Genomic DNA, 27237 nt, shown 5'->3' with positions numbered 1-27237 from the left:
TGAAAAAAATCATTTTGTACGTTTTGGGGGCTTCCGTTTCTACGCAGTACATTTTTCGGTAAAAACGACACCTTCTCTTTATTCTGTAGGTCCATACGATTAAAATGATATCCTACTTATGTAGGTTTAATTTTGTTGTACTTCTGAAAAAAATCATAACTACATGCAGGAAAATGTATACGTTTAAAATTGTCATCTTCTAACCCCCTATAACTTTTTTATTTTTCCACAAACGGGGCGGTATGAGGGCTCTTTTTTTTGCACCGTGATCTGACGTTTTTATTGGTTTCATTTTTGTTTTGATCGGACTTTTTGATCACTTTTTATTCATTTTTTTAATGGTATAAAAAGTGACCAAAAATATGCTATTATGGACTTTGGAATTTTTTTACGCGTATGTCAATGACTGTGCGGTTTAATTAACAATATATTTTTATGGTTTACACATTTACGCACGCGGCGATGCCCCATATGTTTGTTTTATTTTTATTTACACACTTTTTAAATGGGAATAGGGGGGTGATTCAGATTTTTATTAGGGAAGGGGTTAAATCACATTTATTAACTTTTTTTTTGCAGTGTTATGGCCCCCTCTAGGGTTTGTAATACTGCATATACTGATTGCAGGCACTGTTCAATGCATTGCCATAGCATTGCATTGTTCAGTATTTTCTGCGGTTGATTGCTCAACCCTGGATTTCAGGCTTGGAGCAATCAAACGCCAATCGGACAGCTGGGAATAAGGTAAGACACCTTCCGCTGTCCTCTCAGCTGCTCGGGATGCCGCAATTTCACCGCAGCGGTCACAAACAGCTCCGCTGAGCTAACCGGCAGTGTATTCTCCCGTTTTAGATGCCGCAATAAACTTTGATCGCAGCATCTAAAGGGTTAATACCAGACATCAGCCCAATCGGCGATGTCCGGTATTAGCTGTGGGTCCCGGTTGCTGATAGCAACCAGGACCCAGCAGATACAAAGCGGGTTCAGCTTCTGAGCGCGCTTCACAGATCGGGATCCGGCCACAGGATGGAAATATACGTCCGTGGTCATTAAGGGGTTAATCCTTCCAGTACTTTTTCAGCTGTTGTATGCTCCACAGGAAGTTCTTTTCTTTTTGAATTTCCTTTCTGTCTGACCACAGTTCTCTCTGCTGACATCTCTGTCCATTTTAGGAACTGTCCAGAGTAGGAGCAAATCCCCAGAGCAAACCTCTCCTGCTCTAGACAGTTCCTGACTTGGACAGAGGTGTCAGCAGAGAGAACTGTGGTCAGACAGAAAATACATTTTAACCCCTTAAGGACCAAGGACGTACCGGTACGTCCTTGGTCCTGCTCTTCCGATATAACGCGGGGTTACACAGTAACCCCGCGTCATATCATGGCGGGCCCGGCGTCATAGTGAAGCCGGGACCCGCCTCTAATAGTGCGCAGCGCCGATCGCGCCGCCGCGCGATATTAACCCTTTAGCCGCGCGCTCAAAGCTGAGCCGCGCGGCTAAAAGTGAAAGTGAAAGTTCCCGGCTAGCTCAGTCGGGCTGTTCGGGATAGCCGCGGCTAATCGCGGCATCCCGAACAGCTGACAGGACAGCGGGAGGGCCCCTTCCTGCCTCCTCGCTGTCCGATAGCCGAATGACTGCTCAGTGCCTGAGATCCAGGCATGAGCAGTCATGCGGCAGAATCGTTGATCACTGGTTTCTTATGAGAAACCAGTGATCAACATAGAAGATCAGTGTGTGCAGTGTTATAGGTCCCTATGGGACCTATAACACTGCAAAAAAAAAGTGAAAAAAAAAGTGAATAAAGATCATTTAACTCCTCCCCTATTAAAAGTTTGAATCACCCCCCTTTTCCAATAAAAAAAAAACACAGTGTAAATAAAAATAAAAATAAACATATGTGGTATCACCGCGTGCGGAAATGTCCGAATTATAAAAATATATCATTAATTAAACCGCTCGGTCAATGGCGTGCGCGCAAAAAAATTCCAAAGTCCAAAATTGTGCATTTTTGGTCACTTTTTATATCATTTAAAAATGAATAAAAAGTGACCAATAAGTCCTATCAATTCAAAAATGGTACCGTTAAAAACTTCAGATCACGGCGCAAAAAATGAGCCCTCATACCACCCCTTACACGGAAAAATAAAAAAGTTATAGGGGTCAGAAGATGACAATTTTAAACGTATTAATTTTCCTGCATGTAGTTATGATTTTTTCCAGAAGTCCGACAAAATCAAACCTATATAAGTAGGGTATCATTTTAATCGTATGGACCTACAGAATACATATCAGGTGTCATTTTTACCGAAAAATGTACTACGTAGAAACGGAAGCCCCCAAAAGTTACAAAACAGCGTTTTTTTTTCAATTTTGTCGCACAATGATTTTTTTTCCCGCTTCACCATAGATTTTTGGGCAAAATGACTGACGTCATTACAAAGTAGAATTGGTGGCGCAAAAAATAAGCCATCATATGGATTTTTAGGTGTAAATTTGAAAGGGTTATGATTTTTTAAAGGCAAGGAGCAAAAAACGAAAATGCAAAAACGGAAAAACCTCCGGTCCTTAAGGGGTTAAAAGAAAAGAACTTCCTGTGGAGCATACAGAAGCTGATAAGTACTGGAAGGATTAAGATTTTTAAATAGAAGTAATTTACAAATCTGGTTAACTTTCTGGCACCAGTAAATAAAAATAAAAACGTTTTTCACCAGAGTACCCCTTTAAAGCCCTTAGACTTCTATGGGATTCTGCACTCCCATTTACACTTCTGAATTTCCGCTAGCGGAATTTCACAAGCAGAAATTCTGAAGTGTGAATGGGAGTGCGAAATCCTATAGAAGTCTATGGGCTTTAACCCCTTAAGGACTGAGCCCTTTTTCACCTTAAGGACTCGGCCATTTTTTGCAAATCTGACCACTGTCATTTTAAACATTAATAACTCTGGAATGCTTTTAGTTATCATTCTGATTCCGAGATTGTTTTTTCGTGACATATTCTACTTTAACTTAGTGGTAAAAATTTTTGGTAACTTGCATCCTTTCTTGGTGAAAAATCCCAAAATGTGATGAAAAATTTGAAAATTTAGCATTTTTCTAACTTTGAAGCTCTCTGCTTGTAAGGAAAATGGATATTCCAAAAAAATGTTTTTAAATTCACATATACAATATGTCTACTTTATGTTTGCATCATAAAATTGATGAGTTTTTTCTTTTGGAAGACACCAGAGGGCTTCAAAGTTCCGCAGCAATTTTCCAATTTTTCACAAAATTTTGAAACTCGCTTTTTTTCAGGGACCAGTTCAGGTTTGAAGTGGATTTGAAGAGTCTTCATATTAGAAATACCCCATAAATGACCCCATTATAAAAACTGCACCCCCCAAAGTATTCAAAATGACATTCAGTAAGCGTTTTAACCCTTTACAGGTTTCACAGGAATAGCAGAAAAGTGAATGAGAAAATTCACAATCTTCATTTTTTACACTCGCATGTTCTTGTAGACCCAATTTTTGAATTTTTGCAAGGGATAAAAAGGAGAAAATTTTTACTTGTATTTGTAACCCATTTACTCTCGAGTAAGGACATACCTCATATGTCTATGTTAATTGTTCGGCGGGCGCAGTAGAGGGCTCAGACAGGAAGGAGCGTCAAATGGTTTTTGGGGGGCATGTCCCCTTTAGGAAGCCTAGGGGTGGACATAGGGGTATTCTACGCCAGTGATTCCCAAACAGGGTGCCTCCAGCTGTTGTAAAACTCCCAGCATGCCTGGACAGTCAACGGCTGTCCGACAATACTGGGAGTTGTTGTTTTGCAACAGCTGGAGGCTCCGTTTTGGAAACCGTGGCGTACCAGACGTTTTTCATTTTTATTGGGGAGGGGGGCTGTGTAGGGATATGTGTATATGTAGTGTTTTTTACTTTTTATTTTATTTTTTGTGGTAGTGTAGTGTAGTGTTTTTAGGGTACAGTCGCACGGGTGGGGGTTCACAGTAGTTTCTCGTTGGCAGTTTGAGCTGTTGCAGAAAATTTGCTGCAGCTCAAACTTGCAGCCCGATACTTACTGTAAGCCTCCGCCCATGTGAGTGTACCCTGTACATTCACATTGGGGGGGACATCCAGCTGTTGCAAAACTACAACTCCCAGCATGCGCTGACAGACTGTACATGCTGAGAGTTTTAGTTTTGCAACAGCTGTAGGCACACTGGTTATGTATCACTGAGTTTGTGACCTTACTCAGTGTTTCAAAACCAGTGTGCCTCCAGCTGTTGCAAAACTACAACTCCCAGCATGTACGGTGCATGGTGTAAGGTGACTGCTGGGAGTTGTAGTTTGCAACAGCTGGAGGCACACCGGTCGTGAAACACTGAGTTAGGTAAAAAAAAAAACTCTAAGTTTCACAACCAGTGTGCCTTCAGCTGTTGCAAAACTACAACTTTCAGCAGTCACCGACAGCCAACGGGCATGCTGGGAGTTGTAGTTATGCAACCAGCAGATGCACCACTACAACTCCCAGCATGCTGTGTGCAAGCTGGGAGTTGTAGTTATACAACAGCTGAAGGTACACTTTTCCATAGAAAAAATGTGCCTCCAGCTGTTGCAAAACCATAAATCCCAGCATGCCCATAAGGGAATGCTGGGAAATGTGGTGGTCTGCCTCCTGCTGTTGCATAACTACAGCTCCCAGCATGCCCTTTTTTGCATGCTGGGAGCTGTTGCTAAGCAACAGCAGGAGGCTGTCACTCCATCGCAGGAAAGTCCCGCCGCCGCCGTCGCTCCTGGGGCCCCGATCCCAACATGGACGCCGGGGATCGGGGTCCCCAGCACCCGGGGTTGTCTTCCCGCACCCGCTCACGCCCTCCGGAAGAGGGGCGGAGCGGGTGCGGGAGTGACACCCGCAGCAGGCGCCCTGACTGGTCGGCCGGTAATCCGGACGACGAATCAGGGCGATCGTGAGGTGGCACCAGTGCCACCTCACCCCTGCAGGCTCTGGCTGTTCGGGGCCGTCAGAGACGGCCCCGAACAGCCAGTAATTCCGGGTCACCGGGTCACTGGAGACCCGATTGACCCGGAATCGCCGCAGATCGCTGGACTGAATTGTCCAGCGATCTGCGGCGATCGCCGACATGGGGGGGCATAATGACCCCCCTGGGCGATATGCCGGGATGCCTGCTGAACGATTTCAGCAGGCATCCGGCTCCGGTCCCCAACCGGCTAGCGGTGGGGACCGGAATTCCCACGGGCGTATGGATGCGCCCTGCGTCCTTAAGGACTCGGAATGCAGGGCGTATCCATACGCCCTGCGTCCTTAAGAGGTTAATTTAAAGGGGTTATCCTGTGCTTACACATCTTATCCCCTATTCATCACGCCCCCTCCCATAGGCTTGCATTGAGGGGCGGAGCGTGACGTCACACGGGGAGCGGAGGCGTGACGTCACACGCCGCCGGCCCTGTAGTTGCCCGTAATCAGACCCGGAGCAAACATTTTATCCCCTATCCTTTGAATAGGGGATAAGATGTGTAAGCACCGGAGAACCCCTTTAAATTAAAGCCCATAGACTTCTATGGGATTTCGCACTCCCATTCACACTTCAGAATTTCTGCTTGGGAAATTCCGCTAGCGGAAATTCAGAAGTGTAAATGGGACTGATTACAAACGGGGTGCCGTGTGCATGATCACGGGCGACCCCTTTGGATAGGGGATAAGATGTGTAAGCACCGGAGAACCCCTTTAAGGTGGAATTCAACAAGCGTAAGTCTGCAAACGGAAATTCTGCCGTTTGAATAGACACATATGGTATGTTAACACATTCAGATTTTTTATTGCAGTTTTTTTATGCAAAGGCAGGAACAGATAATAAATGGAGGACACGAATAAAGGAAAGACTGAGATTTCTTTTCTACTGAAATCCATTTCTGGATTTGATGGATTGAATAATTGCAAATGAAAACCTGAATGTGTGAACACACAGGTGACTCCATTCGAGCCCCTGAAATAAATAGAATCTGCTTCTCTCCGCCACAGTATACATCAGCATACCAATGGACATCTGTGAGGGACAAATGAAATGCAATATACCGTATATCTAACCTTAAAGGAATACTGTAGTGCAAAATAACATATCTCCTGTACATGGCCCTGGCAGTCTTGGCATAAAGGGAGCCTTCCCTCTCTTCATGACGCGGTGGCTGTATCTCTATGGGATACATGGCGGGCATGTCGGCTGGCGCGTCATGCTGGGAGACGGACACGTGCCCTTTCTTAGGAAACTATGCAGTTTTATTTAATAACCTTTAGCCAGAGGCGTAGCTTGTAGCTTCTGGGCCCCGGTGCAAAATCTGCAACTATGGTCCAGACTTATCAATCTGTCACGTGTATTATCCCTGAAAACTTTATTTTTCCAGCACTGAGACATCACTGTGGTTTTTACTCCAGTGGTGCGATATCACCATATTTTGTGACATAACTAACAGAACTATTCGTGCATGTTCAAATGGCATAAGTATAGGTGCCGAGATTGCAGCTGCATATGGGAACTGGTGCCAGCTTCTGCCATATAACAGAATACTAGTACTATAAACTTCATGTTAAATTTGGAGTCTTTGATGCGGATATTGCAGCTAGGCCCAGGAACATAGTTATGCGTCTGCCAAATAATCTTGTCTTTATTATTCCAGTATAACATAATGTTTTTCTCATTTTAATTTCAGGCCCCTCATCTGCTGAATTGCAGCCTTGGGCTATGTAACAACTTTCTGGATGAAATCAGCAAACAGGCCAGTAGCTGTATCATGGACATCTGTGCTGAGCAGTGTAACCTCAGTGAAAAGGTAATGGTTTGGAGCAAATATTTCCACCTTTCAGTTCATTTACACATACCTTTAATTTAGTTTAATATTAGGAAAGAATTATGTACCGGTATGTACTGTTTATAAGTAACATAAACAGTAAAGACTACAAACTTACAATAAATGTACAATCTTTATTAAAGCATAACTACAGAATTATACAAACATTTATAGTGCAGCACTGGCCATAATAGTTGATTTTGTAAAGATTTAGCCTATAAATTCCTGATAGGAGTTGTCATTGCCCCCTGCTCCCAGTCACTGTAACCACATGATAGGAGAGAAAGCCTCCTGCTCAACCTCCTAGGTATCCCTACCAGCCCAAGACTATAATGGCGCTTAGTCTCGTGCTGGTACTGTTACCTTGGAGACCAAACGGAAGGCTCCGCCTTCTATCACATGGTTATGGGGGTTGAGGGTGGCTAGCAATGGCCATTCCAATCAGGTATTTACAGGCCAAATTCATATTGCATGTCATTTAGAAAAAGGAGGATGGCGCTCAGGTCTGCACTGTAGTCAATTTTATATAACTCTGTTACGCTTTAAGTATTATGTTAGCAACAAACTAATACTATTGCTTAAAGGATTTATCCAGCATTTTGGTAGCAGTGGTGCAAGGAACTCTGGAGGCACCTTCATGAACTTAAAGTGGTACTCCGGTGGAAAACAATTTTTTTCAGATAAACTGGTACCAGAAAGTTAAACAGATTTGTAAACTATTTCTATTTAAAAATATTGATCCTTCCAGTACTTATCAGCTCCTATACACTACCGAGGAAGTTGTATAGTTATTTTCTGTCTGACCACAGAGCTCTCTGCTGACACCTCTGTCCATGTCAGGAACTGTCCAGAAAAGGAGAAAATCCCAATAGCAAACCTCTGGTTGGGAGTAGTGTTAGGAGTAATTAGGGAACATAGCCTGAGTTAGTTTAGAAAAGTTTATTTGGTGACAGCTACTCTTTAAGCCTTCCAGTTCTTATCAGCTTCTGTATGCTCCAGAGGAAGTTGTATAGTCCTTTTTTGTCTGCTCGTTGCTGTGTCAGGAACGGTTCAGCTGTCAATCAAGCTCAGTGCAGAGAAACACTTTATGAGTTTGGTCTCCTGCCATTACAAGCAGGAGACCAACATTTTAGATTTTGACCAGATGGAATGTGTTCTGGCCAAGAAGGGAGACTCCTGGTGACCAGAAGTGTACAGCAGAATAACAACATAAAATGTTTCTATTTTGTTTTTTAATGGATGACAATTACAAAAGATATTTATTTGGCATAAGGAATCAAATATTAAAAATCATGTTTAATGACTGTGCCCATTTAAGATTTTTAAACAGCAATAATAAAAGCAATAAAATAAAAACACAACTTGTCCCACCAAAAACAACCCTCACATTGCAATGAAAAAATAAAATAGTTACAGCTCTTAGAATACAACCTTGGAAAAATTACAGAAAACTATTTGGGCAATAAGGCCAAAATTGGCTTAGTCACTAAAGGGTTGTTATTAATAATAATAATAATAATAATAATAATATTGTTATTCTATAATTATTTTCATCATTCATCATCATTATTATTATTATTATTATTATTATTAACTATAATTATTGTAATAATTGATATCTGAAATATTATACTGTATACATTTTTTTTCCAGCTGCTACCAAAACATTGTGCATCAACCATCACCAAAGCCAGGAACAAGAGATTGAAAAAAACACCACCCAAGAAAGCAGAGCCTGAAAGAGAAAAACCAGGGACCGAAAGTCAACGTAAGAACCGCAGTGTAACAACAAAGTGAGTAATCATTAACTATATAAATCACTGTATATGCAAGGTTATGTGCACACAGGGAATATCCACAATTCCGCAAAAATTCCATTCAGCAAAGTCTTATCCAAATAGGAGAAAACAGAATATCTTGGTACCGCTTACACTTACACTCGCTGGATAGTTCTAGTCCAAATCACAGCTACTCCAGCAGAGTATCGATCAAGACAACCGTCTTCGGTGCTCACGTATTACGACACTAGTATAGAGACAGTTAGTAGGTTGCTGCGCAGGATCACCATTTTTAGGGCGGTAGTCCTGCATAGGTAGGTAGGGGGATAAGGGCAAGCTAGGGTTTCATAGGGCCTCCACAGTATCAGTAGCCTTATAATATCACCCTCTATCATAACCTGTGGCATATCCCTCCCCTATCTCTATTTTGCAACTTTATAGCCATACCTATGCAATAATTATTGAGACTGTGTTATAACTATACTTTATAATAATATCTATGTTTTGGTCATTTTAATACTGATATTAATAAATGTTACATTTTAGTAGATGTCAGATTCTATTTTCAGGTAATACACAGCTTGCAATCCAACACAGAAAGAAAAAAGAACGGAGCACTTACCCGTTATCTTGTTTCGATCACAGATTTCTTTATTCCATATTAGGATACATAAGCCAGTGAGCAGACAGGAGCAGTTGCATGGGGGAGTGGGTGGTCGATGGAACGTGTCGTGGACGTGGCGCTTTGTCAGGCCCCTACATAATCACGCATGTAGGTGTGACTTTAAAACACACCTACATGCGTGATTATGTAGGGGCCTGACGAAGCGTGATGTGCGCAATACGGTCCGTCGACCACACATTCCCCTACACCACCACTCCAGTCTGCTCACCAGCCTATGTATCCTAATATGAATAAAGAAATCCGTGAACGAAACAAGATACCGGCTAAGTGCTCCTTTCTTTTTACTTTCTGTGTTGGATTCCATTCAGCTAAGGTTCTCTGCTGTAATTGTGACAGAAAGTTACCAGGGTTTCGGTGTTCTCAGAGCACAGAATTCCACCGAAATTTAAGTTTCATTGACTTCAATTGGAGTCTGCCGCGGAATTCTGCAAAATATAAGAGTGATCTTATATTTCTGCAGAAAGGGGAATATTGAAAGTAATGGGTAGAAAATTCCATTTTGTGAACACACAAGGGTTGTGGTGGTGGGAGGTAAATATAGTGGTCGCATAATTATAAAGGTTTGCAGTTTGAAGCCAGCTATAGACTGGATTAACACACAGTATTTTGATCAGTATTTTTATGCAGGATTGGCTTCAAAACACAAAAAAAGCTGCAAATCTTTCCATTGTAGTGTTTTCCTGTGTCAGTTCCTCTCCTGGTTTTCACTACAAATACTGAACAAACAGTATTTTTGCTGAACACTGACTTAAGTTTTGTTTTAAAATGCAGGAAACTCCCTAGATGCAACATTTTTTAACTAATAATGTACAGTGTACATGTTATTATTGCTTTTCTCTCTCTCTCTCTTTTTTTTTTTTTTTTTTTTGGGTTATACTCATAATTCTTTATTCTTTCTTTTTAGCATGGACAAACTTCACATAACACTTTGTGAACTCTGCCTGTCTTTAAACCATAAGCAGAAAATCATGATATTTGACCATGTGGTAACTCCAATTGAGTATCTGAGCTCCCACATTGAGAAGAAATTTGGGCGGTATGTGTTAATACTGTCATAAATAATCATTAGTACTGTTATCTGAAGATATGTAGGTAAAGTACTTATAGTATTTGTTTAAACTTCTTCTGTTTTGGGTTAATCCAAATTATAGATCTGTATTGTATTGATTTGTATAAGCACACCAAAATATATGAACCTAGCTACAAGAATCATTGAGAAAAAAATAATTGCACGCTCCAGGTGGACTCAGTCCTATCCCCTTGGCCCCACACTCCTCAGGACTCTGGTTATGTGATTGTTCCTACAAATGGCTAATGTATTTTTTCTAGATGTATATGCCTTTAAAGGGATACTCCGGTGGAAAACATTTTTTTTTAATCAACTGGTGCCAGAAAGTTAAACAGATTTTTAAATTACTTTTATTAAAAAATCTGTTTTTTTTCTGTCCACAGTGCTCTCTGCTGACACCTCTGTCTTTATCATGAACTGTCCAGAGCAGCATAGGTTTGCTATGGGGATTTCTTCCTGCTCTGGACAGTTCCTGATATGGACAGAGGTGTCAGCAGAGAGCACCGTGGACAGAAAAAAAGAAATACAAAAAGAAAAGAACTTTCTCTGTAATATATAGCAGCTAATAAATACTGGAAGGATAACAATTTTTTAATAGAAATAAATTACAAATCTGTTTAACTTTCCGGCACCAGTTGATTAAAAACAAAATGTTTTCCACCGGAGTACCCCTTTAATTCCTGTTGTTAAGATGTGTAATCATGGAAGGTGCCCGTGACCAGGTGACTTGGAAGTGACCTGTAGGACTCCACCAAAAGTCCTCCTATATAAACTAAGGGAGGAGTTATCTTGCTCTTGAGTTCCAGTCTTTGCTGAGTACAGAACAGTCAAGACTTGAGAGTGTCTGGTGTCCTGAAGAGACCAAAGGCCTAGTGCCCATGGCCTCGGAGGATCAGGAGAAGACCACCTTTGTGACACCCATGGGGTTGTTCAAATTCAAAAGTATGCTATTTGGGCTGTGTAATGCCCCTGCTACGTTCCAGGATCTGATGGAAAGGTGCCTGGGACACCTGAATTTCCAAAGTGTCTTACTGTACCTGGACGAGGTCATTGTGCTGTCAAGAACTGGCCTATACCGCTTACAGTGAAGGATGTCTGGAGCTTCCTGGGATTCGCCGGCTACCACCGCCGTTTCATCCCACACATTGCCTAAATTGCAGAAACCCTCACAGGTATCCTAAGGGGTACAGCGAAGGAGAATTACAATTACAACAGTCCTGTTGTTAAGATGTGTAACCAAGGAAGGTGCCAGTGACCAGGTGACTTTGAGGTGATCTATAGAACTTCCCCAAAAGTCCTCCTATATAAACTAAGGGAGGAGTTAGCTAGCTCTTGAGTTCCAGTTCTTGCTGAGTACAGAACAGTCAAGACCTGAGAGTGTCTGGTGTCCTGAAGAGACCCAAGGCCTAACCACGCAGCCCCGCTTCCACCAACCAAGTGCCCCACAGGTGAAAGTCAAAGCCTGGTAAGCTACAACAGGGGTTAAGTCTAGTCACTTATCGTGAAGTTAGTCAATTCTGCTAAAGTCAGCGTGGGTCTGCATAATTCAGTCCAAGTCCACTACAAGTCCCAGCGAGCCGGCAAGCCTCCTAAGTCACTGGTCATCTCCTTGGGCCTAACTGAGCTCTAAAGACTATTCCATCTGTCTGCCTCAGTAAAGCTGCCGTTGTTCCGTAACTTGGCATCGGAGTCATTATTTGCCCCGCGCCTAGCCGAGGATCCAGCGGGCATACCTCAGGGGGTGCAGATGTTAACCACGCCCTGCCATCATGAATACAAGGGGTTAATGCCATCTGCTCCTAGGGTAATAACATCTTCTCTTGATCACACCCTCACCACACTTACTTGCAATACAAAAGACAACAGGAAGCTGCTTTTAGGGTAACATAAATACCCCCTTCCTTTTCTACCTGCCCCTGTGTAATTTCACTGTTTGCACATTTGGTATGGCCCTATCATAGATTGCCCATAAATCACCACTGAAAACTGGTTAGACATTTAGGATGGGCTCAGACTACAGAATCCCGGACGGAAATACTGAAAATACCTCACATGCATTGCCCATCCATATAGACAGAGATGTACTTTGCCTCTAAAATTCTGTTGTGTGCACTATGCAGTGGAATCCCATTGACAGCAATAGGACTTGGCTGCATGAGAATTTCTGAGTGGAATTTCAAAGCTGAATTTTGCTTAGAAATTCTGTAGTATAAACCCAGCCTGGTAATCAATCATCTTATATCATTTTTTTAATGCATTTTATTAAATTGATAGTTTAAAAGTTATCAATAAAGAGCTCTCCTCTCTGCCTTCAGTAACTGTGCTGGTAAATGGCAGCCTACAGATTGAGGCAGATTTTGAACATTTACAGACAGAACTGTAGACCGCTGAGAGGTGAAAAAATGCCACTTTCCCTTATGAAGTTATATTACAAGTTTCATATACTCAAATGTTCTATTGATTTATGCCAATGCATGTTTTAGAGCCTTGGTTTTATTGGTTAACTGGAAACCAAATACTCGGGAGATCCAACGTCCTTCAGAGGTTCTGAGTGCAATGCGCTCTTATCTCAGCACTCTGCAGTCCATTTCCCACCTCGTAAATATTGATGTTACCCGTACTATTCGGAATACCCTTTTACAACAAACCCAGGCACTGGATGCGAATGGAGAGCAAACCATTACTGCAATTTATACCAACTGGTAAGTGCCATTTTACAGGTGATTGTGTAGTACTTTATACAAGAGATGAATGATAATGTATGGTACTTTATACAAGAGCTGAATGATAAAGTTTTGAAAGTCTTGGTGCCCATATACCTTACACTCCAGTGTTGTCAGCTATTCATCCCTTTGCATTTGTATTTTTATTCAGGCTGAACATGTATTTTCTTTAGTAAAAGGGGAATAAACCACTGCCAGACTCCTCTGGTAGCAGTTTATCATTGGTGGGAGCAAGGCCATAATAATTTTTCCCCTTATTATCTGCTATATGCTTTGTAAAAAAAAGTTATCAGGATAACAGAAAAGGTATTACCTTTTCTTGCTCCTCAGCAGCTCACTTTTAGTTTACCATTTTCTACCTGATATTTGAAGGGGATGGGCTAAGACAGTAGAGATGCACTATATCATGATCAGTGCATGCAGATGAAACCACACCTGCATGTGGCAGACAATGCATGAATGATCATTCATACATTGGCCGTTGCGTGCAGGCGAAACTTGCATGTAGCTTTGTGATATATTACCGCTCCACCATCTCAGCCCATCACCTTCAAGCTAGGAAAAATGGGGCCAAACTGAAAGGATATCAGGCTAGAAGTGAGTAGATGTGAACTGCCAGGGAACAAGGAAAGGTAATGCCTTTCCTGCTCCCCAGATAACTTCTTTAAAGTCACATTAAACTCATTATTTCTATCATAATGAAGCAGCTCTAATCGTTTGATCGTAAGAATTCAAGGGAATTAATCTGATTCATTGAAGCCTTCCAACCTTTTTTTGTTTTGCACTAAGGTTCCTGGAATGTCTCCTTCGTCAGGCTAGCGCGGGGTTGGTAGTGTATTCTCCTACAATGAAATGCTTCATTGATATACCCACAGAAATGAGTGGCGAACAAGGACTTAATGCTGATGAATACACAGATGCATCAGGTGTGTCAACCTAATATCCATTTACTAAACAGCTAGTAGATGTGTATGTGTTTTATTGATTTAATTACAGATTGCACATTTATCAAGTTTATTAGGTTATCAAATGGAACAAGGGAATTTCTATGTACCGTATTTACATTGATGGCCTCTCCCTAGGATAGACCATCAATATAAATTCCTAGAAAACCCTGTTAAACCCTAAAGTCATATTAGGTCACATGCAAAGGTAATGAATTTTCAGGGAATGCTGCAGATTTTCAAAGATATGCACATGATGGCTATTATGTTGATGTATTGTCACACATTTTCTGTGCATATTTCCTCCTTTGTATTTTGCAATGGGGAAATCCACAGAAAATGTATGCCAAAAACAGATTTTTTTTTAAATATGCATTGGAAAACTACATCTGAACATACCCATATGACTGCAATATTTACATCAATATATTGGACTATCTAGGTAAATTTATGTATTTATTATTGTACATTTTGCATAGTTTTGAACAGAAAAATTATCCTTCTTAGAAATGGAATGTTGTTGACCCGTGACTGAATCTTAAAGGGGTACTCCGGTGGTATTTTTTTTTTTTTTTTAAATCAACTGGTGCCAGAAAGTTAAACAGATTTGAAAATTACTTCTATTAAAAAAATCTTAATCCTTCCAGTACTTATTAGCTGCTGCCGGAGTACCCCTTTAAGCATATATTCACATTTGGGAACCATTTTGTTGTTTGTATTGATTTCATAGTCATGAAAGGTTCTATTATAAATATATCACACCACTTGTGGCATAGCTAGATTTGTAAAGACAATTACCCCAAAGTTGCAATGCCTGGGGTACAGAAATCTCTAGTTAGAGATAGCCCTAAAACATAACATTTATTATATTTGTATAAAACCAAATGATAAATCAGAAGGTGCTCAAATGGTTTGATTAACTTTAACTCCACCAATCAATTAGTAACCATAGACACATAGTATACAATAAAAACAGTCATAAAATGTGCTGCATGTACTTATTGATAATGTTCAGATATCAACAACAGTGAATTGATCACTATTAGTTATATAATCTAAAATACACTCTTAGGGTAGGGCCACATGTACCGTATTTTGCTGCATATTTGCTGCTGTGTATTTTCCTACCCTAAAATACACAGCTGATATTGCTACCCATTGGCTTCAATGTGTAGGAAAATATGCAGCAGCAAAATATGGCATCTGTGACCCTACGCTTAAGGTATGTTTACGTGTGCATATTTTCTGCTGCAGATTTGGTTAACAGATTTTTCTACTCTGCAGCAAAAAATATGCACTTGTGAATGTACCCTTGGAGGTCATTCACACAAGCGTATTTTGTTTCAAACTCGCAGCGGGTTTCCCGCTACAAGTTTGAAAGGGACAGGCTCTCTGCGGCTGTCCGCAGCTGAAGTCAATGGGGTCTGCAGCGGATTTTCCGCAGCAAAGATCCACTGCTGAAAATCAGCTGCGGACAGCCAGCAGAGAGCCCGCCCCTTTCAAATTCACAACAGGAATCCCGCTGTGAGTTTGAAACAAAATACGCTCGAGTTAACGAGCCCTTAGGCTGGGTTTCCACTTAGTTTTTTTTTTATGCCAAAAATGCTACACTGCATTTTTTAGTACATATTGTCTCGCCTCCTCCCATAGACATGAATGGAGGGGGCGTGATGACTGTAGTCGCCAGTCATCCGTCACGGAGAGGATTGTGCTCTGTGCACGGTTGATTGGGGTGCCTTGCCAGAGATCATAGGGATCCCACAATCAGACATCTGATCCTGTGTACTTTGGATAGGGGATAAGATGTTTTTCGGTACAGTACCCCTTTAACTTCCTCTGGAGCATACAGGAGCTGATAAGTACTGATAGGTGCAAGATTTTTTTATGGAAATAATTAGCAATTCTGTTTAACTTTATGGAGCCAGTTTGGAATCCACTCAGAAATGCATTGCTGCCTATGAAGATGGTGCATGGAGCGGTCCTAGTGACATCTTGAGTCATGCCTGTTGCAGAAAGACATTCTACAAATATTAGTGTGAATATTGTTTATAATGCGAACATAGCCTACAAAAAACAAATATCTTTAGGAATATGAAAAAATAAAGGATGCATCTTCTCATAAGGATTCTGAGCTGCCTTGTAGGTGCATACAAGGTGTAAAATTATGAACAACTCAACAGGAACACTACATACTAAAAAAATAAAAAACCTTACAAAACTGTTGGCTTTCAGTTAATTAAATCTGGGTCTATAGGTGCACTGTGCGAACAATGTTTGCCAATTGACCAATCAGTTACAGTCAGTTCATATTGAACACTGGTGGAATTACCACAAGAATCCAATGAGACAGGTTGGAGCGATCACTTTGAACCATTATGGACACGCACTGCTTGTGTACCAACCTACAATTGATGCTTTTAAGGGTAGGGTCACACATAGCATATTTGACGCTGTGTGTTTTACGCTGCATATTTCAGTGCTAGCAAAGTCTATGGGAGTAATAATGAACACCCCTAAACTTTGCTAGCACTGAAATACGCGACATCAAATATGCAGCATATGCATTTCGTGTGACTCTACCTTTAATCATGAAGTATGCTGCTGTGCAAGCACCAGAGATCACAGCAGGTTTTAGGGCTGAGACCCAGTGCAATCTAAACTTTGCACATGTCTGAATGACATGTATAAATGTCAGTGACGCTTTATCTTGAATAGCCTGTTTGATCTGTAATTGAGTCAGTTGTACAATCCAATAGATAAACCTTATAGACCTCAGATTTATCTATCTATCTATCTAAACATCTATTTATAATTTAAGTATCATTTATTACCTATATCTTATATACCAGCAGTGATTGGCCATGCTTTCCTTGTACTATCCTTAAAATTAACGTTCTTTGAGTCACACTTCTGGAAAACAATGAGTGAATGATCCAATGGGAGACAATTGCTACTTAAAATCATTTAGCAATCGTTTTCAGATAGGTAAATGAAGTGTCCTCCTTAGGCATTGTTAACTCATTAGCTTCTTGGACAGCATGTAAGACAGTATTGCAGAAGATAATGCTTGCAGACGGTCCCCTGCCCCCACTTTTGACAAACAAGCAGAGACAGGCAAAAACTTGGGATGCTGCAGTCGTGTATGTGAGCCGCATCCCCCGAAGCATGTTGCCATGGCAATGACTTGGCCCTCCCATCTTTTCAGAGTTTTAATTCTTGGCAGCTGTTATTAGACTCTTACATGTGATGGGGAGCAGTAATTCCTGCTAATCTATTACAGACCAGACAATTGTGTCTCTCCAGGTTCTCCCAACACCCATTTTAATTATTGATTTGGGGAAGGTATTTATGTGGAAGGATTGAAATATACTAGAAGTTTATGTTCCCTTAATGCTGTCGGGTTATCAGCAGTAAGCAAGTGTTTTTTTCAAGGAATACGGTCAAATAGTTTTTCCAAAATCAATTTGCTGTTTCAAAGCTTTTAAAATGAAGGAGGGGAAAATATTGGCCTCCCTTTCAGAGCTGGGATAACACTTGAATAAGTGTCATAGGCCTCATTGTAGGGCTGTAGTGTGACTGTGCCTTGGATGCAGAGAATTCAAATAAGTCAGTGATACTGATATAAGCAGTTAACAGGTAAATAACTTCCTCTTCTTTGATGCTTCTTTGATAGGATAAAATACATTTCAAATATTCAAAGGACAAAATAAAATTAAACAAAAGACAATGAAACAGTTCATCATAGAACAATATCCTGAAGAAAGACGAAAATCTTTAATGAAGGACAAGATCCATGGAAAATCTTAAATGGGCACTGTCAGATATAAAAACTTTTGATATGTTGTAAAGCATGCAAAACCAATAGGTTTTGCAATTGCTTTCATTAGAAAATTTTCAGAGTTTCATACTGAAAAAACTGTCAAACAACTGTCCCACTGCCTGCTTGGACACATACTAGTCCTGCTGTGTCCATGCATCGTCACCTATGCCATGGACACACTTCCTTGATTGACAGCTGTGAGCGCAGGGCTCACAGCTGGAGGAAAAATGTACATGGTCAGGATTAGGTACTGAGTGATATATATAAAAAAAATGTTGTTGGATCTGACGGGTACGCTTTAAGGATTCTTGAAGTTACGGATCATATATGTTGAATAACCAAAATAAAATATTTTCAGAAGGTAGATGAAGGTAAAATACATTCTTGCAGTAGAGATTCCTTGTAGTAAGAAATTAGGCTGGAAGAAATGAGAGTAAACAGTATAATAACAGGGTAGGGTGTATTAGGGTGGGATAATGTTCGTCGCATGTCTTTAATGAAATCTATATTTTCTGTCACTAAAGGTAGGAAAATCTCCAATTTTATTACAAGACGGAGATGAACATTAAGGAAGTACAAAGTAAATCATATAGTAATGAAAATAAAATCTATATAACAAATAATTATAAATATATTAATATAGAAAAACAGATAATTGTGCAATGACAATAGAGACATGAGGTTCAGGTCTAAAGTAGAAGCTTTTAAAGGTGGATTCTGAAGACCAAAATTCCGCTTTCATAATATTGGACAAATGTCAACCTGCTTGACACAATTTTGAGGACATAGCACCTCTAGTAGAATGTGCTTGTTACGCCTAGCGCTCCGGGTTCCCGCTCCTCCCCGGAGCGCTCACGGCGTCTCTCTCCCTGCAGCGCCCCGGTCAGTCCCGCTGACCGGGAGCGCTGCACTGTCATGGCCGTCGGGGATGCGATTCGCACAGCGGGACGCGCCCGCTCGCGAATCGCATCCCAGGTCACTTACCCGTCCCGGTCCTCTGCTGTCATGTGCTGGCGCGCGCGGCTCCGCTCTCTAGGGCGCGCGCGCGCCAGCTCTCTGAGACTTAAAGGGCCAGTGCACCAATGATTGGTGCCTGGCCCAATTAGCTTAATTGGCTCCCACCTGCTCCCAGACTATATCTGCTCACTGCCCCTGCACTCCCTTGCCGGATCTTGTTGCCTTGTGCCAGTGAAAGCATTTAGTGTTGTCCAAGCCTGTGTTACCTGAACTCCTGCTATCCATATTGACTACGAACCTTGCCGCCTGCCCCGACCTTCTGCTACGTCTGACCTTGCCTCTGCCTAGTCCTTCTGTCCCACGCCTTCTCAGCAGTCAGCGAGGTTGAGCCGTTGCTGGTGGATACGACCTGGTTGCTACTGCCGCAGCAAGACCATCCCGCTTTGCGGCGGGCTCTGGTGAAAACCAGTAGCCTCTTAGAACCGGTCCACCAGCACGGTCCACGCCTATCCCTCGCTGACACAGTGGATCCACAACCTGTGAGCCGAATCGTGACAGTAGATCCGGCCATGGATCCCGCTGAGGTGCCGCTGCCAAGTCTCGCTGACCTTACCACGGTGGTCGCTCAGCAATCGCAGCAAATTGCCCAACAAGGACAGCAGCTGTCGCAGTTGACCGCCACGTTACAGCAACTTCTGCCTCTGCTACAGCAGCAACCATCTCCTCCGCCAGCTCCTGCACCTCCTCCGCAGCGAGTGGCCGCTCCTAGCCTCCGCTTGTCCCTGCCGGACAAATTTGATGGGGACTCTAGACTCTGCCGTGGATTTTTGTCTCAGTGTTCCCTGCATATGGAGATGTTGTCGGACTTGTTTCCTACAGAACGGTCTAAGGTGGCGTTCGTAGTGAGCCTTCTTTCAGCAAAAAGGCCTTGTCTTGGGCCACACCGCTTTGGGACCGCAATGATCCTGCCACAGCCACAGTCCAGTCCTTCTTCGCTGAAGTCCGGAGTGTCTTCGAGGAGCCAGCCCGAGCTTCTTCTGCCGAGACTGCCCTGTTGAACCTGGTCCAGGGTAATTCTTCAGTGGGCGAGTACGCCATCCAATTTCGTACTCTTGCTTCCGAGTTATCATGGAATAACGAGGCTCTCTGCGCGACCTTTAAAAAAGGCCTATCCAGTCGCATCAAGGATGTGCTGGCCGCACGAGAGATTCCTGCCAACCTCCAAGAACTCATCCATTTGTCAACCCGCATTGACATGCATTTTTCTGAGCGACACCAAGAGCTCCGCCAGGAAAAAGACTTAGATCTCTGGGCACCTCTCCCACAGCATCCTTTGCAGTCTACGCCTGGGCCTCCCGCCGAGGAGGCCATGCAAGTGGATCGGTCTCGCCTGACCCAGGAAGAGAGGAATCGCCGTAGGGAAGAAAATCTCTGTCTGTACTGTGCCAGTACCGAGCATTTCTTGGTGGATTGCCCTATCTGTCCTCCACGTCTGGGAAACGCACGCACGCACCCAGCTCACGTGGGTGTGGCATCTCTTGGTTCTAAGTCTGCTTCTCCACGTCTCACGGTGCCCGTGCGGATTTCTCCTTCAGCCAAATCCTCCCTCTCAGCCATGGCCTGCTTGGACTCTGGTGCCTCTGGGAATTTTATTTTGGAGTCGTTTGTGAATAAATTCCGCATCCCGGTGACCCGTCTCGTCAAGCCGCTCTACATTTCCGCGGTCAACGGAGTCAGATTGGATTGCACCGTGCGTTACCGCACAGAACCCCTCCTGATGTGTATTGGACCCCACCACGAAAGGATTGAGTTATTCGTCCTTCCCAACTGTACCTCTGAGGTCCTCCTCGGTCTGCCATGGCTCCGGCTTCATTCTCCCACCCTTGATTGGACCACCGGGGAGATCAAGAACTGGGACTCTGCCTGCCATAGGAAGTGCCTCTCCCCCCCTCCCAGTCCCGTCAGGCAAACCTCAGTGCCTCCTCATGGCCCCCGTCCTGGTGTCACACTGCCCCGTGCCAGGCTTCGCCCTCTGCCCTCCCTCCCCATTCCCACTCCTGCTGTACTGCCTGCCGTTGAGGAAACCCTCCATTCTTTCCCGGTGTCCTCATCCCAGGGGAGGCAGTTACCGGACAAAGAAAAGGGGAGACCTAAGGGGGGGGGTACTGTTACGCCTAGCGCTCCGGGTCCCCGCTCCTCCCCGGAACGCTCACGGCGTCTCTCTCCCCGCAGCGCCCCGGTCAGTCCCGCTGACCGGGAGCGCTGCACTGTCATGGCCATCGGGGATGCGATTCGCACAGCGGGACGCGCCCGCTCGCGAATCGCATCCCAGGTCACTTACCCGTCCCGGTCCTCTGCTGTCATGTGCTGGCGCGCGCGGCTCCGCTCTCTAGGGCGCGCGCGCGCCAGCTCTCTGAGACTTAAAGGGCCAGTGCACCAATGATTGGTGCCTGGCCCAATTAGCTTAATTGGCTCCCACCTGCTCCCAGACTATATCTGCTCACTGCCCCTGCACTCCCTTGCCGGATCTTGTTGCCTTGTGCCAGTGAAAGCGTTTAGTGTTGTCCAAGCCTGTGTTACCTGAACTCCTGCTATCCATATTGACTACGAACCTTGCCGCCTGCCCCGACCTTCTGCTACGTCTGACCTTGCCTCTGCCTAGTCCTTCTGTCCCACGCCTTCTCAGCAGTCAGCGAGGTTGAGCCGTTGCTGGTGGATACGACCTGGTTGCTACTGCCGCAGCAAGACCATCCCGCTTTGCGGCGGGCTCTGGTGAAAACCAGTAGCCTCTTAGAACCGGTCCACCAGCACGGTCCACGCCTTTCCCTCGCTGACACAGTGGATCCACAACCTGTGAGCCGAATCGTGACAGTGCTCCAAAGACTGAGATGTCAATACCAGCCAAGGACATTGTTTGTTTTACCCACCTTGCTAGGGTGGTAGAAGAAACTGGAAGATATGGGGGGAGATTTATGAAAACCTGTCCAGAGGAAAAGTTGCTGAGTTGCCCATAGCAACCAATCAGATCACTTCTTTCATTTATAAAGAGGCCTGTGAAAAATGAAAGAAGCGATCTGATTGGTTGCTATGGGCAACTCAGCAACTTTTCCTCTGGACAGGTTCTGATAAATCTCCCCCATGGTCTACAAAAAGATGTAAGTAATTGAGAAGTATTAGGAAGTCTGAAATGAGAAGTTTTCTTTTCATAAGTCTTGAGACAGCGAAACATAGAAACATAGAATGTGTCGGCAGATAAGAACCATTTGGCCCATCTAGTCTGCCCAATAATCTGAATCCTATCAATAGTCCCTGGCCCTTATATGAAGGATAGCCTTATGATTATCCCATGTTTAAACTCCTTCGCTGTATTTTCAGCAACCACTTCTGCAGGAAGGCTATTCCATGCGTTCAATACTCTCTCAGTAAAGTAATACTTCCTGTAGCGAACTACACATACATTTTCTTTAAGAGGAAAAGATGGATAGAATAGCGATTGAAGGTTAGTTTTAGTTTTTCTAGATATAGAAAAAAGGACTCCATTGGGAGTGAACTGTCTGCGGGATATATCAACAGTCCTAACATCTGAGATCTGTTTGACAGAAATAAGGCAAAGCAAGACAGTAAGTTTAACAGATAAAAGTTTGAGAGATAGAGAATCATTGTCTCTCCAGGATTCTAATAGATTTAGGATTCAAGAAACATCCCAAGTAGAATGATATTTCGGTTGAGGAGGACATCTAAATTTAATCCCTTTTAGTAATTTACAAATTAGTGGGTGTTTCCCTAAGGAGATAAAATGAATAGGTGCGTGATAAAAGGAAATAGCAGATCTATAAACATTAATAGTATGGTAGGCTTCACCCGCAGATTCAGATAAAAAGTTAAGAACTCGGCTTATAGGTGCATGTATGGGATCCAGATATTGTTGCAAGCACCAATCAGACCAAAGTTTCCAGGCTGATCTGTGAGCAGATCTGGTACCTGGGGCCCAAGCGTCTGAGAGAATATCTCTAGTGGATTGAGAAAACTCTGAATCTGGTCTTGTTGACCTGAAATGAGCCAAGCCACTAATGTCAAAAATTCGATGTAACAAGAGGATGAGGATTCCTGACCAGATCTTGAAGAATGAATGGATGAGATGGGAGAATTCGAGGAAAATTGATCAGCATTCCCAGTATTTGTGAGAACAAGACTGTGTCGGCCATGATGGTGTTATCAATACCATGGTCGATCTCTGAGATCTGACCAGAAGGAGAATCCTCGATATCAGAGAAAAAGGAGGAAACGCATAAAGAGTTTCCCGAGGCCAAAGTTGGAGAAGAGCATCTGTGGTCTCCGCTTCCGGATCGGCTCTCCAGCTGAAGAATCGTTGAATTTGATGACTCAGTCTGGAGGTGAAAAGGTCCAAATGTAGAGGACCCCAAAGGGAATTGATGAGAAGAAAAAATATTTGAATCCAATTTCCAATCGCTTGAGTCTCTTATAAAGCGAGAATTCCAATCCGCTATGGTATCGGAAAGGCCCGAAAGGTATTCTGCTTTTAAAATAATGTCTCTGTCTAGACAAAAATGCCAGAATTCCTTAACGATGTTGGCTAGGAGTTCTGATTTGGTACCACCTAGACGATTGATGTATTGCACCGCTAATATGTTGTCCATTCTCAAAAGAATGCAACAATGAGATCTGTCTCTCACAAAACTCTTGAGGGCAAAATATCCTGCAAGAAGTTCTAAACAGTTTATATGAAGGAAAGACTCGTCTGGTGAAAACTTCCCTCCAGTTGAGGAGGATCCGCATCTGGCTCCCCATCCAAGAAGACTGGCATCCGATTCTATGACTAAATTTGGGATTGAGTTGAAGATAGTTTTACCGTTCCAAGTTTGGATGTGTTCTAACCACCAGAGTAGTTCTTCTCTGGTATCGGAAGTTAGGGTTATTTAGTCTGAGTAACCCAAACCTTCTCTGAGGTGTTGAGCTTTGAGTCTCTGTGGAGCTCTGTAGTGGAGAGGTACAGGAAAAATTGCTTGAATGGAGGAGGATAGGAGGCTCACTACTCGAGCAATGGCCCTTAGAGAGACAAAATTTCTGTCTGGAAGGAAGACTGAGAATAGCTAAATGTTTGTTTATCATGAATCCTAGGAATTCAAATTCCCTGGAATGGGTTAGGATTAATTTCTCTGTATTGATGATGAAGCCCAGATTGGATAAAAGAGATATTGTCCATTGTATGTGAAGATGTATCAGAGGTAATGAGTGAGCCAAAATGAGAATATCGTCGAGGTAGATGATCAGACGGACACCTCGTGCTCTCAGTAATGCTACTACTGGTTTGAGTAGTTTTGTGAAGCACCATGGGGCAGATGAAAGATTGAATGCTAGGCTTACAAACTGTCATTTTTGACCCTTCCATAAAAATTGGAGGTAAGGTTGGGAAAGATGATGCATAAGTACCGTCAGGAAGGCATCTTTTAGATCTATCTTGGCAAGCTAATCGATTGGCAGTAGAATATCTTTTAATAGATGAATACCTTACATTTTAAAATGGTGGTAATAAACTACGGTAAATTGTTGAAGGTCTTCAGATTGATGACAGGTCTGTCTTTTTAACAAGAAAAAGATTGCTGAGGCAACCTGGAGTGTGAAGAGGTACCTGAATAATAGCACCTTTGGAACTCAGTTCTAGATTTGAGTTCTAGATCTTGTTTTGATAAATGTATTGGATGAGGAGGAAGGGATTGAACAGGTGTGTGAATAAAGTATTTTTGCAAACCTTGTACTGTATGCAATATCCCTGCATCTGATGTAATCATGGTCCAATATTGGAAAACATTAGTTATTATGCCTCCCAAGGGTAATTGAGAAAAAGATAGCATATGTAGACTTACCTGTTGAAGGTCTGGACCTGGGGTATCCTTGATGTCCCCCTCTCTCTCCAGGGTCTTCCTCTAGTGGGAAGAAAGGGGTAAGTTGGATGGGGTTGGGAGTAAGTGGGAATCTTTCACTATGGGAAGGGACTCAGGAATAGCTTCCCTCGTAGGATTGACGGCTGGGAAATCTGCCTCTAGGTTTCCCAGCCATGGAAAAAAACACGAGGATTAAAAACAGGCCTATGTGTTTGTTTATTTCTTTCATAAATGAGTCCCCAAAAAGGAGCCCATCGATAGGGGAGTTAGATTCTGAAGAGGCGAGGTGGATCAATTGAAGATCAAGCTTCATAAGAAGGATTAATGCTTCCGAATAAACAAATTGCCCTTTGGGCCCATCCTTGTAAAACATTAATGTCTACTGGTGTATCAGAGGAAATGGCTTCTTCTGATAGGTCCAAGATCTAGTCAGTGGACCTAAAAGATCCAGAAATCGTTCTTGAATTGTCCTGAATGACCGGTCAACCCTTTTCTTGTCCCGTCCCCCCTTATTTATTAAGCTATTTAACTAGGGTAGGATCAATGTTCGGGGTATTGGCTATTTTGTTAGGTAAAATGGATCTAGGGCATTCAGCCCGTAATTTACTTCTGGTGGCTTTATCCAAAGGTTTTTGGAGCCATAAGCTCAAATATTTGGCAACCTTGGGTTTTGGCAGCCATTCCCCTGATCTGAGGTGTTTAATATACCCTGGATCAAAAAATGGTTGTCTTGTACTATCTAGGATGACCGATTTTGATACTCATTTTCCAAAACAAGATCATGCTCATTAGAGATATCATCATATTCAGAACTATTTTCTTGTTCTGATAAATGTTCTTCCTCAGAGGAAGATTGAATAGGGGATTCGTTATATGAATCAGGTTTTGACCAATGAGAAATTTTTACAGCCCGTTTTTTGTCAACCACCTCACAATTAGAGGGTAAGGGATGCATGTTAGAGGCATAAACAATAGTGCTTTTCGAAAAAGCCTTAGACTTATCCTGGTCTTCAGACTTTTTGATCTTTTGTGGTGTTTTTCAGGAGGATCGGTAGACAAATGCCTTTTATGGGAGGCTTACCCTGAAATTTTTAAATAATTTTAAGAAGTGGATTCCACCACTGACCAGAATTGGTCGGAGGGGGCAGAAGGGCCATGTTTAGGTGATTTATTTGAGGGATTGCGAGACATGGCTAAAGCAACAGACTTTGCTATAACGTCTGGGATATTAGACAGGGCGGTACTTACCGCTGACTGTACAGATTTGGAGACAGATTGGTCCACCATTGACTGGATAAGGTTCTCATCAAGGATTTCAAAATGTTGAGCCTCAGCCATTTTTGTAGTTTCTTCATTGGCCATTATATATTTTATATACACGTGACTATTACAATATGTAAATAGTAGTATTATATTATATATATATATATAATAGAATGATTGATAATATATGTAAATATATCTGATATATATAAGAATAAATATGTGTAAACAAATTGATAAATAAATAAATTAAAAAATAATGTAAATAAATAAATATTTTATGAATTAATACAGGGTCAAATGTAAGGTAAGGTCAGGGGTAAAGGATGGAGATATTCCGGTGGTAATGAAGATAAAGTATCTGAAAGAGAAGAAATATATAAAAAATTAGCAATCATCTAATAGACCTCAGGATGGCGCTATAGGAATGCAAAAGTAAGTCAATAGAAACCTGTGAATAAATACTGGAGAGTTTCGGTGAAGATATTGGGAGACGCGATGGCAGGGACCGCACTGAAGAAAGCCTCTGACAGGAATGACAAGAGGTGGGAAGATGAGGTGAATTTAATATGCGCCAACAGCTGATTGTCAGAGAAGGCTCAAAATCTCGCAAGACCCGGCAATGGGTGGGATCAGCGAGATAACGTTGAAAGAGCACAGGGCAGTGACGCAGCAACAAATAAGATATAGAAGATAGTGAAAATAGACAGAATGACCGGGGAAAATGATAAGAAAGGATAAAGATGATAGAATTAAGTAGTACAAACAGAAGACATGGAATTACTAATGAATAGATGTAACATAACAAGTCAGAATAATACAGACCTTATAAAGAGGGAAATAAATATAGATATTTATCAATAAACAAAGGGTAATGAGAAAAAACTTTATTAAGGAAAAATATATACATAAATATATGTGGTGAGAATACAGCATACATACTGTATTTATCAAATATGTAAGGATAATTTAATAGAGTGTACTTATCTGATGCAGTAATAGCAAAGAAGAGGAAGTTATTTACCTGTTAACAGCTTTTATCTCCTTTGCCTACCGTTGATTGACTACTATTGATACCTTATTTACATATTAACAACTTTTTTCTGTAAATCAGTTGTTAACCCTTGGCTTGCTGCTATAAAAAAAGTAGTACAGAAGAGTTTGCATAATGTTTGTCTCCGTCTTGTAATAAAATCTAAAGTCTTAAGTGTCAAATCTTAGGGAGCGTTCACACTACGGAATTCCTGTGGAATTCCA

At 42.3% G+C, this 27237-nt stretch overlaps 1 protein-coding gene across 1 annotated transcript in view; it reads left to right on the top strand.

Annotated features, from left to right (window-relative positions):
* Positions 1-27237, top strand: part of NCKAP1L (NCK associated protein 1 like) — a 290353-nt gene that overhangs the window by 85646 nt on the left and 177470 nt on the right. Inside the window, exons 18-22 of the mRNA XM_056562778.1 lie at positions 6701-6820; positions 8492-8631; positions 10206-10337; positions 12854-13072; positions 13883-14019. Coding sequence (XP_056418753.1) covers positions 6701-6820; positions 8492-8631; positions 10206-10337; positions 12854-13072; positions 13883-14019 — 748 coding nt within the window. The remainder of the gene's footprint in view (positions 1-6700; positions 6821-8491; positions 8632-10205; positions 10338-12853; positions 13073-13882; positions 14020-27237) is intronic.

Source organism: Hyla sarda, chromosome 2 (assembly GCF_029499605.1).
Source record: "Hyla sarda isolate aHylSar1 chromosome 2, aHylSar1.hap1, whole genome shotgun sequence".
NCBI lineage: Eukaryota > Metazoa > Chordata > Amphibia > Anura > Hylidae > Hyla > Hyla sarda.
This window is presented reverse-complemented; position numbering and strand designations above follow the sequence as displayed.